We start from the raw sequence: 12,482 nt of genomic DNA on the forward strand, positions 1-12,482 counted from the left end.
TATAGAAGAAAAATGTATGGTAACAAAACATATGTTTTTTCAAGTCAATATGGTATAAAAATAACCCAAAAGGTATGAAAATCAGAACACACTGCTGTGACTGAAGATTTTCAGAATAATTAATAAAAAATACACGGCTTTAAAAGAGTTTCACCCAGGATAAATGGTGCAATTTATATATAAAAAATGGGTCTGACTACAAATAGCTTTATCCCACTATCTGAATACAAGATTTTTGCCTCCATCTTCAGCATTTTATAAACCTTTGCAAAGTATACAGAGGAAGTTACTATTTCAGAAACTAGGTTAACTTTTGTATTTACAATGAGGAAACATAATCAAAATTTCACCTTGAGTTTATGTTCTTTCCTGTTTATGATAACTGCTGTAATTTGCTGGTCCATAAAAATAAGAATGGTGCAGAGTAAAGCAGGAACTGCAGCTATTACAAGTGTCCACCAAGGATTAGGTCCTAGCGGATCTATGAGCCATCCCCGATCACTTCGTGTGGGCTTGGGGGGAAAAACAGAGGTAACAAAAGGACTAAGTACTTCTTCCTTATTTATTAGACAAGTATGTTAATTTCGAAGTTGGCATGCATACTTTTTGCTAACATTTCCCAAAAATTCAAAATTTAAAAGATTAGTTAAAGATTTTTAAAAACAAGTAGTACTGTGTAACATTTGAGTTTTAATTATTAAATTGTGGCATGGTCCTGCACTGACAGGACCTTTCTACTTCAGAAGCCACCTAATGTCCTTCTATTCAGGATAATAAACTATCAAAGTTTAGTAACAGTTCAATCCTGTGCATGTTTACCCTAACACAAAAACTCACAGGACTGTGCTGTAACAAAGCGGGAGTAGGACCGTTTTGCATGAAGTCACACTACTGGGATGTAGAATACCAAAAAAGTGTGTGAGCTAATGAGCATTTACTCAAGATGAGAGCCCTACTGCATTCAATGAGACCTGTTCCCCAAATTAACAAAATGAGAACTAAAGATAAAAATACAAAAACACAAAACTGATTACCATAGCACTAATCATTGTGCATATCTAAGCACAGTGGAAGAAAATACAAATTTCAAGTGCATGAGCCTAAAACCTAAATCAAATCTGTCAATTCCAGTTCTGTCACAATATACGCTTCATTCAATATAGCTTCTAAACAGTGCTAGTATAATAGGTTGAGCTCTCATTAAAAAACTACCATAAATAGAGTTGATTCCTAGTGAAAAGTTAGCAGTATTTAAAGAATTCCATTTCAGATTCAGCATTATTATTATTATACTTACTTCAAATTTTTCAGGCACATGAAGTTTAGGAGAAGGAACTCCAACAAGATAATCAATGAGAACCATGATCACTATTGTCAAAAATACAGCAAAATCGCTTATTGTAGACCGCACCTAAAAAGAAAGAATATACTGGGTTGCTGTTTTTTTAAAAAAATGCAAATTAATGCTATTTGCCACAGTGAGAGGGATTGTCAAATAATTAATCATTCGGAAGTAGTTTAATACAAATTATTGAGATGTATACTTACTGAAACCTAGCAGCATATAAACTTACTCTAAAAGTTGAAAGTAAGTTAAATGGGAATCTCATTATCTTCAAGAAGAGATTTCTTCCGGATGAACAATCAGATTTATGATGTTCCAGGACCAAAATTTAAAACCTTAAATCAACATTTTCCTAATCTTAGTCTCCTTGCAATTAATTCTGTGTTGTTGCAAACAAAAAATAACAACTCAGATATCTATTATTTACAGAAACAAAATATCCAGTTAGATCATTTAATACCTCCTTTCATCTAACAATTTCAATCAGATTTCTGCAGAAATGAGCAATATATAATAAAGCATACTCAGCGTCACCAGTTTCAAAAGGACATACATGTGCAGCAAAAGGAATAACGTAAAATCTTCCTTGTATCAGCACAGAAGATAAAACACTGAATCACTTTATTGTTAATGCATGCCTATATTTAGGAACAGTTAACACTAAGCAGGGTGGGACTTTTACATTTTTTGGATGCCTTTGCTACTATTTATTCTAAGATAATCTGCTTAAGATAGCACGATGATTGTGGTTTTATCTGATCAGGATTATTTTAGCATTTGAGTATCTTTTATGCTCACCCAAAACACAATTAATTTAAAAAATCCAGTTAGTATCTAATTTAACTGCATTGGGTGTGTGACTGTGCCACAAAGCCAAAAAGTTGCTTTGCCTCTTATGTTTGTATCACTGATCAATCTTTTAATAATTACCAATTTAAATGGTATTGCCGTTTTGTATTGCATATTACAAATGCAAAGCTTGGCTATTAAGAATCTAAGAGCTGGTGATAGTGTTGAAACTGTAGAGTTTTTTACTCAATTAGAACAATTAACTATGGGTTGAAATAGCTTTAACCAATGATAAGTATGGTTAATTCAACTCCTCTCCAAAGCAAAACTCTGGAACAATTAATTAAAGAACACTGCATCCTCATCAGTCCTTACAATAGTTGCTGCCACAAGCTTGTCCCATATAACACATTTACATGGGTGATCCTGAACTTTTCAGTTCTATACACAATAGGGGATACTTACTCAAATGGGTTAGTCTCTCATCTAACATGCACAAATGAGCCATTAAGCCCTCAAAATGAATAAATGCTACCACAATTACCTTAGTGGGGAAATAGCGTTTGGTCTTGAACTGCTTGAGGAAAGAGGAAAGGAAAAACGTTGTAAAGAACAGTATGACGGACCAAAAAAGAACATCTGGGAAATATGGACCATGGTGGCCGCAGGCTGATCCAACAAACACGCCGTGAAGATCTGTACATTGCTGTAAATCAAGCCATGCAGAAATGCAAATTAGATGTAGAACTGTTCACATCTGCGATTAAACTTGCACCTGCCCTCTTTAAATGTGTAGAGGAATCAACAGATCCAAACTCTGAGGGAATACAGACCATTAGGCATCACCTGGCCTAATGGCAGTGCCAGCCCTGGCAACTGGTAAGCAAGAGGATCTGATCCTGTGCAGTGCCACTTTGCAAGTGCTTTCCTATAGGAGCCATAGTGTTGAGCCTACCTTCTTCCAGGAAGAGGCAGCTACCTGTTATTAGGTACCGTATTTTTCCTTCTATAACACGCAGATTTTTTCTTCTAAAAAGGAAGGGGAAATGTCTGTGCGTGTTATAGAGCGAATGTGTGGTCCCTGGAGCCAAATGGTGCGAGGGGAGGCAAAAAAAAAGCAGGCAAAAATCGCGCGTCTCCTAGAAGGGAAAGCTGAAAAGAGGAAGTGGCTGCTTTCCTGCATTCTGCCTCAGGGTCTTACTGCCCACCCATCTCTGTTTCCTTGCTGTGTTTGCTCAAACGGAACAAAGAGCAGGGAAAGCCCCTCCCCTCCAGACAAGCAGAGGGGGAAACATGCAGGAGGGAGAGAGAGAGAGAGAGAGAGAGCTCGTGCGAGCTGGCTGGCTTGGGTGGGTAGGTGAGGGAAAACTTTTGCCTTCCTTTCCTCCCTCCCAGTTATACCCCTCTCCTGCATTCTTAGCCAGCTGCTTCTCTGCACACCCCTCTGTGCTCCTTGTCCGTTCTGTGTTTTTCCTTCCCTCCCCACTTAAAATGTGGTTAAAAAGCATGGATCCACATGGATCCTCAGGATCTTTGCATTGGGTTACCCCAAATTCACCATCAGATCACATAGCATGTCCATGGCTACAGCCTGCCCCCCCAAAATCACGCACCCACTGTTGCCTGGGGCTGCAATGGTGCAAAAATGTGGTTAAAAAGCATGGATCCACATGGATCCTCAGGATCTTTGCATTGGGTCAGCCCAAATTCACCATCAGATCACATAGCATGTCCATGGCTACAGCCTGCCCCCCCAAAATCACGCACCCACTGTTGCCTGGGGCTGCAATGGTGCAAAAACGTGGTTAAAAAGCATGGATCTACATGGATCCTCAGGATCTTTGCATTAGGTCACCCCAAATTCACCATCAGATCACATAGCATGTCCATGGCTACAGCCTGCCCCCCAAAAATCACGCACCCACTGTTGCCTGGGGCTGCAATGGTGCAAAAACGTGGTTAAAAAGCATGGATCCACATGGATCCTCAGGATCTTTGCATTGGGTCAGCCCAAATTCACCATCAGAGCACATAGCATGTCCATGGCTACAGCCTGCCCCCCCAAAATCACGCACCCACTGTTGCCTGGGGCTGCAATGGTGCAAAAACGTGGTTACAAACCATGGATGCACAGGGATTCTCAGGATTTTTGCATTGGGTCACCCCAAATTCACCATCAGATCACATGTCTGTGGCCACAGCATGAAGCACAAAAATGATACATCCACTGTTTCATTCAGAATGTTTTTTCCCTTGTTTTCCTCCTCTAAAAACGATGTGCGTGTTATGGTCAGGTGCGTGTTATAGAGCGAAAAATACGGTACATCTTGGCCTTTTCTTGCTGTTTTTCCACCCTGCCTGCCTCTCCTTGCTGCCTGATGCCCTCCCCTCTGACAGCCTGGGCCATCCAAGCTGACTCAAAGCAATCTGTGACTGTTTATATCCAACTCATCCAGGGCCCATGGTCCTCCAAATATGTCTCCAGTTTGGCTCGAGGCTCAGCTGAATCCAACGTACAACCCAAATATCAAGTGTTATGGCTTCATCATGTCTACAAAGCAGTAAACTGGACTGTATTTGAACAAAAAACTCAACTTAAAGCATCTTTATGTTTCAGAAATGGGGAACTGTCAGGAACATTTTCATTTTATATACTCTACATATTTTTGCATTATGTAAGAAACTAGGTTGAGACTGCTGCAAAGAGCAAGCTAGCTAACTGGATTCAACAAAATATCATCCATGATTAATTTTCAGCTCAAAGATTTTATAACAGATGAAGCAACTTGCTTTTCACTAAACATCTAATGATATAATGTTCCTTTTCCCGTCTTGTCATCTATAACCTCCTTTATACTTATAAAAACACATACAAGGGGAGCCAATGGATTCTTTAAGAGTTTTTAAAAATAGTTTTAAGTAGTGAAAGATCATGATACATGATGAGAGACCCCAAATTTATTTCCATTATTTATCTCAATAATATTTTCCTTCTCTGCCTGGAACTTCTATTCATGGCAAGATCAAAAGCAGGTCTCAGACACCTACCACTCCAGACTTTTCACTGGCAATTTCGGAAGCTGGAAGATACTATATTTCTGAAATATACAAAACTATCCTTACCCCCAAAACAGGAAAACAAAGTGAGAAGCAGCAGAGGAAATCATTCCCTTGGAACCAATACACCAATTATTGTTTTATGTCCTGCCTACTGTTCAATCAATGATTAATTATTTGTTGGACATCTGCTTAAGTGGGGAAAGAGTTTAACTCATTAATTGTTCAAAAGCCAGACAGTTCAGAATCTAAATTGGCAGCCCTGATCTCAAGTCAGTACAACAATATAGAGAGTGAAGGATTAAGACTCATGTGTGCCAAATTATTTCAGACTATTTAGACTAGTTCTACAGCACCTCTCAAGATACTCACTTTAACTGTGAGGTTAGACCATGGTATAGTATCCACAGATTTGTTGGCTGTCATCCACTGCGCTACTGTTTCATTGGTGGGGTCTGGAGGCTCTGCACACACACATCTGTCAAGTTTAAAATTTCAGTATTTCAATCAGTGTGTTTCATCTTGCTGCTATAAACATTTACGATATCTAGCCTGACATTATTAAACCAGGAAAAAATGGCAATTAAATGAAAATTTATCATGATATAAGGTGAATGCTTGAAAAGTATGAAGTACAGAATAACAAAATTGGTTTAACAAAGTAGCCTTAGATTGATCCTGAAAATATCATTTTCTTTTCAATGGTTAAAATATGTAAAGGCAGCCAAAGAGAATGAAAAGGGAAACGATATGGATGCTAAAGAATGGCAAGAAATTTTATTTCTTATCCTAAGAAATAAAATGCTTTTTGATCCTCAAAACCAATGGAAAGTGAGGGAGAATATAGGCATGGAAAACAACATTGTTTCCATGTTCTGCTGTATACAATAGAACACCAGGAAATACCGTATTTTTCGCACCATAGGACACACTTTTTCCCCTCCAAAAATGAGGGGGAAATGTGTGTGCGTCCTATGGTGCGAATGCAGGCTTTCGCTGAAGCTGGAGAGCGAGAGGGGTCGGTGCGCACCGACCCCTCTCGCTCTCCAGGCTTCAGGAGAGCCCCACAAGCTTGGGGGACAGCGGGGAGGCGGAACGCCACCATCCCGCTGTCCCCTGACTTGGTTAGAAGGCTGGCGGGGGGAGAAACCTGCTCCTCCCCGTCGATAGCCCCGCAAACTCGGGGGACAGCGGGAGAGGCGCAGCGCGCCCTTCCCGCTGCCCCCCGACTTGGCTAGAAGGCTGGCGGGGGGGAGAAGCCTGCTCCTCCCCGTCGCCAGCCCCGCAAACTCGGGAGACAGCGGGAGAGGCGCAGCGCGCCCTTCCCGCTGTCTCCCGACTTGGCTAGAAGGCTGGCGGGGGGGGGGGAACAAGCCTGCTCCTCCCCATCGCCAGCCCCGCAAACTCGGGAGACAGCGGGAGAGGCGGTGGAGACAGTGGTTTGGAGGCTGGCGGAGGGCTTCCTCCTCCCCCAGCCCCGCAAGCTCCCAGAGCGCGCCCTCCCGCTGTCTCCCGACATGGTTTGGAGGCTGGCGGAGGGCTTCCTCCTCCCCCAGCCCCGCAAGCTCCCAGAGCGCGCCCTCCCGCTGTCTCCCGACATGGTTTGGAGGCTGGCGGAGGGCTTCCCCCGCCCCAGCCCCACGTCTCCAGCCGGGAGAGGTGACGCGCGCATATGGCAGGAGCCTCCATAGCCGAGCGTCACCTCTCCAGCCGGCAGAGCACGCACGGGGCTAAAGCAGCCCCCCGTGACCCTCTCCCGGCTGGAGAGGTGACGCGCGCCTATGGCCGCTGCTCCCTGACCTGCTCTTTGGGGCTGGTGGTGGGCTTCCCCCGCCAGCCCCAAAGAGCAGGTCGAAAGGAACCTGAAGCCTGGAGAGCAAGAGGGGTCGGTGCGCACCGACCCCTCTCGCTCTCCAGGCTTCCAAGGTAGCCGCCTGAACGCACCTTAAACGGCACCTTGTTTTAGAGCGGGAAAACAAAAGGGGGAAAATTCCCCCACTCTCTGCGCAGCGCTTCCTGCCGCTTCGCTGAAGGGGCGCTGGGCAGAGAGCAGAAGAATTTTTTTCCCTTGTTCTCCCCCCTCTAAAACAAGGTGCGTCCTATTGTCCGGTGCGTCCTATGGTGCGAAAAATACGGTAACTCATGTCAAATAGGCAGATGAACTACCAGTTTAATCTAGTACAGCACAGTGTATTTTATTAAGAAAGCCAAACTTACGAATACAATGTCAATTTATTCAGGTCATTGTCCCTGTTGAATTCATACATTTCTCCCAATTGAAAAAGCTTTTCCAGTGCTTCATATATGAATATTATGCAAATAAGAGCAGCAAAAGCCTCCTCAGTAAATCGAGTGATGTAACACACAAGGCTGCTTGCATCAGTTGCCACTAACAATATGCATAAAAATGCTGTCCACAGACCAATGCTGGTTCGTAGAGAGAGATAAGAAAGTCCATAGTCCCTATTGAAAGAAGAAATATGGATTCAGTAAAACTAAATATAATGCAACAAGCGACACAAGTTTGACAATATCCTGGGTTTGGATCTGTCTCCATCTGTTAATGCTTATGCCATAATGAATGTGTTAGTCTTTAAGGTGGCGCAAGACTATTGTTTTTACTATTTCAGTATTATTTGCTGTATTTGTGCTATCATGTTTTTATTATAATTTTGTGTGCTCTTTTAAAGTGTATTCTTGTACCTTGAGGTTTTGGTGAGAAAAATGTCGTTCATTTATAACTTCATGTCTAAAGAATCAAAATTGTAATTAGTGAGAAGGCTTTAGCATCTGATCTCAGAAAGGTCATTCTATCTGCCTTTAGTGTCAACTTCAGATTCCTCTGATGCGGCAACACTGAACATAGCATAATGGTTTCTGGCTACTATTCAGATATCTAATTTCAGAAGTAAACATTGCTAGGTGTCCTTGTACCTACTTTCACTTTCAAGCGTCAAACATATTTAAAAAAATCAAGAAAAAAATGCAATGGTATGCAACTATATCTTGTGAATAAAAGTTCACTTACTTGCAGAATTTAAATAATATTTTCTCAAATACTAGGACAGGTCCAGTGCTCCCCAATATTGTCAGAGGTTGCCCAGCAAATAGTGAATAGGCAATCCCAGTTAATGATGCTCCAAATAAAGATTCTATTGCACTCTGAAGGGAGGAAAGAAACATGTGATTCCCAGAACATAAGATTCAACAATTCAGCTATATGCACATTAATTTATAAACAGCAGCAAGAACGATGAAAGCATTATAACCATTATCGGCTGTAATACAGTTTTAAACTAGAAATGTCACTTAGCAGTATTATGGCCAGAATTCGAGGTGCTTAAACGTAGTAAAACTATCCAAAAACAAGGGGAATAAGTTACTCATTTGGCATGCTAAGGAAGAAAGGCACATGTCAACAAATATAGCACACAAATTCGGGAGAAAAAGGATAAATAAAGGGTCTTCTCCTGTATAAAGAATGTTGCAACAAACCTGTACCCAAATTGAATATGATGTGCTCTACTATATTCGAACTCTCATGACACAACAATGAATGAATGCAACTCAGCAATGGTGATTAAACATAAATGAGGGGGAAACATGAGCACAAAAAATAAATGGAGAAGAAAGTCATCATCCCACCTGGTAATGCATTTTCTCAATTACAACATACTGTAATTGTCTGGCTATACAAGTTTTCCAATACGGCACGCTTTGTGATGTTACCCATTTACAGGAAACGACAAGATTAATTTTGGTACTTTAAGACAAACTAATCTAAAATTGCATGGGGGAGGCAACACTATTTTTCCTTTACGTAATTAACTGCAAGGTATTCAAAACTATTTAAGGTAATTATGGGGCAAACACAATACACTAGCCCTAGGCCTTTTGTGGCTAAATGGGGAGCAGCCAATGGGGAGGGTTTCCTTAGCGTTGATGGCAACCCAGTCAGATGGGCAGGGTACAAATAATAAAATAATAACAATTGTTGTTGTTTGTTTGTTTTAGAGCACTTTATGCCCCCGCGGACCAAACACATTGGCTGGCAGCAGCAGGAGTGGACCCTCTTGCTCTCCCAGGTTCCCAACTCTATGAGTCACTCCCACTTACCAAGATGGGGAGGGGCAAGGTGTAGAGAGCTCAGCATGGGGCAATGAGTGGTGGAGTATCAGATTATCTCCACTGCCACCTGCTGCATCACAGAGTTCCCCCAACCCCTTCCGGTAAGCAACAGTGCCCCATGGTGTTGGGAACATGGGAGAGCAACAGGAGCCCATCAGCGCTGCTGCATCAGCCACTGTTAGCTAACGTGTGTGACCCCAATCTCTCCTAAACATGCTAACTTTAAACATCTGAAGGGGGCTACAGAGTGCACTAAAAGCTATTAACGTTAAGGGAACCTAAACCTCAACAGGAGAGATACGCCAAAATAGCTCAAAACTGAACCATCTGAAAATGATATATGGAATGGTATATTGAATAAAGGTAAGGTAACTGAGAACATGCATTTTGTTGTTGTTATGAATGAGTTATAGAAGAAAATTAAAAAGCAGGCCCACAACCAGCAAAGTTCATTGTTTACCACTTAATGTAGCACAAGATCAATCTAATCCTTCAGATGTTAACCATAACCTAGTCTTGGGTTGATCAATGCATTAACCTTGGTTTCTCTAGGCAGGATGGCAACAGCGGGGAGCACTGTGGAAGTGACAGCCTCTGCAGATGTGGGGAAGTGGTGTGAACACAAGTGTGTACCTTACAAGTCAGTTACTGTGCTTGAACACATGTGTGCAGTAGCTAATTTAATATATTCACTGATGCACACCAAGCAACTGAAGGCAGCAAACAATCCCAGACAGCTAAAAGAAAGAAGGCATTTTTCAATTTACATGCAGGAGGTACATATTTTTAAACCAGCTGCTTGAGAACATGCTTAACTAGTATTTCAGAGCCAATGCTATAAGCCTCTTCTAACAGTTACTACACTTCATTATTCCATGTTACTAAAAGTGGATTGTCCACAAGCAAATACAGCAGGGAGCCTTTTGTTTTGTTTTTGAAAGGGCCACAGTAATGTTGAAGAAATATATATAAATGTTCAAGTTATGTAAAAAAAACTAAGTCAAGTCTAACAAAGGGGAAGCATTAGTACTGTATGAAAAAGTGAATGCCTGTTACAGAAAGCAATGCCGACATTTTCAATACATATAAAAACAAATTTCAAAATTACATACATTTATACTGTGAAGGCAGATTTACAATGAAATATAATTTTAACCCCCATTAGATCAGCTGTTATAATGGCCTATACATTCTAAATCATCATCAGTAAAAACATGATGGTTAAGGTCACAGAAAATTCAATGTCAAAAACAATTAAGAATTTAGTTCATTTGTACAACTGCAAATAAAGTGGGGCAGTTATTTTCAAGAAGACCAAACATTTTACACACATATATATGTATTTAAACATCAACAAATTCTTATAGAGGAAAGCAGCTTCAGGAATGACGATTGGAGTAGAGAAGGGCTGATGAAAGGTGTTTCACCCTTTCCCTTTACATTACTTTTCCACTGCAACCCCATAGTGCCCCACCTGCCCCCACCAGGCAGGGAAATGCATCTGGGACCCAGGGGGGAGAAAGTGGCGAAGTTGGTTGGGCATAGTTGCAGCGAAGAGTAGTGGACAGAGACAAGGTTAAGCACCTTTTCACCACTTTTCTGCTCCACACAATTCCTCCCTGAAACGGTTTTCTCTAACAAAAGTGCCCATCTAGATTTTATCACACACATGTGCGACATTTAGGATAGCTCAGAGTACTTATTTCTACATTTCGCTTTCCAAAACCTTTTTTAAAAAGGCATTCTTTTTATGGTCTACTACCCAATAAAACAACCAAGCTATCCAAAACATCAGCCTTGAGCAGAAAATCAAGGTGGGTCCAAAGGCAGGTGATCCATAGCCTTTCCACAGCCAGTTTAAGGCCTCTTTAAAATAAAGACAATGCAAGCTGTTTTCCAATCCATGAAACGATTCATCAAGACAGAGTAATTTTTACCTTAACTGTGCGTCTTCTCCTGTTCATACACACATTTTTATCCATGTTTTCCAGTTAATATTTGAGGAACATTTAATAGGGGGCAAGGCTAATCAAATGCTGTGGCTAAAGGTCTTCAAATAAAGGTAGGAATAAAGGAGACAAATGAACACAGTCACTTGCCTCTGAAAATCTAAACGCCTGGCTACTACCATTCTTTGTACTCACTATTCTGCCTTCTGTAGCTTCTCCAAGGAGCCCTCCAAAAGTGATTACAGGAGACATACAGGCACAGTATAGGAAAAGAATCGAGGCCAGGCACTGCAGACTTAATGCATCCTTGAAGTCACTCAAGAAAAAAGGTGCTTTCCTTTTGATGTCAAGTATCAAACCACCAAAAAGCCTAAATAGGTGAGATGAAACTCGTCAAACTGTACACTAAAGGACTCCAGAATGCTTAAAACTATGGGATACACAAGACTGACAGTGCAGATTTTTTTAGCACAAAGTAGCCTTATTTCATATACTCCAAACCTACTGACAATTACAAACTGCAAATGTACCATTTTAATCTACTCATTTTCAGTACCTAAAGTAAACTTAGTTGATAGTCTGTTTTTAATGCTGGCAGATAATTTGTGTATAATGGGCTAGACATTGAAAAAAGCTTGGAAAATATTCAGTATCCCTACCTGAATGTAACATCGATCAAGATATTTTACATCTAACTTCTGCTGAAAATCTGTAGGACTTCTGTTTCCCTGCATTTGCTCTTATGGACCAGCCACCCCTCTTAATTTTTTTTTTAGCAAAACATACTTTTACATAATTTGATGCAACCCACAGCTTTGTGGATATATTAAAACTCCATGTGCATGGTCTGTACTTCCCACAAAAGTGGTCATTAATGCTCTCTTTAACAGATGGGAGTAGATACAACAGAACCAAATATTTCAGATTTGCGTTAGTCTCAGTTCAAAGTGTTTGGCATTTATTCCTTAAAGGTTTTACAAAATGTCCTAGCAGTGCTATGAAAATGATCAAGGCAGCTGACAATAATATTAAGAAATGCAAAAAAATATACAGAAGACAGTAATATCAGAAGTGTGCATACACTGCACTAAGAACTCAAAATTCTGCACTTCAGTTTTCCCCCCATACATCTTTAAAACCATCAGTTGCCTCTTGCCAACCCTTGGAAATAACTCTGTCTCATCTCTGAATTGTGACATTTTACCATGCATGAA

General features: G+C 41.0%; 1 protein-coding gene across 19 annotated transcripts in view; it reads right to left on the reverse strand.

The window, feature by feature from the left end:
- Nucleotides 1-12,482, reverse strand: part of SLC4A7 (solute carrier family 4 member 7) — a 68,976-nt gene that overhangs the window by 13,410 nt on the left and 43,084 nt on the right. For all 19 annotated transcript variants that reach the window (XM_083705558.1, XM_083705555.1, XM_083705561.1 and 16 more), the window contains 7 exons: nt 11,464-11,638; nt 8,220-8,353; nt 7,409-7,654; nt 5,564-5,669; nt 2,679-2,840; nt 1,298-1,411; nt 351-512 (listed from right to left, as the gene is read on the reverse strand). In XM_083705558.1, the coding sequence (XP_083561684.1) occupies nt 351-512; nt 1,298-1,411; nt 2,679-2,840; nt 5,564-5,669; nt 7,409-7,654; nt 8,220-8,353; nt 11,464-11,638 (1,099 nt within the window). The remainder of the gene's footprint in view (nt 1-350; nt 513-1,297; nt 1,412-2,678; nt 2,841-5,563; nt 5,670-7,408; nt 7,655-8,219; nt 8,354-11,463; nt 11,639-12,482) is intronic.

The sequence above is a fragment of the Podarcis gaigeae genome (assembly GCF_964106915.1).
Source record: "Podarcis gaigeae genome assembly, chromosome: 12".
Taxonomy (NCBI): Eukaryota; Metazoa; Chordata; class Lepidosauria; order Squamata; family Lacertidae; genus Podarcis; species Podarcis gaigeae.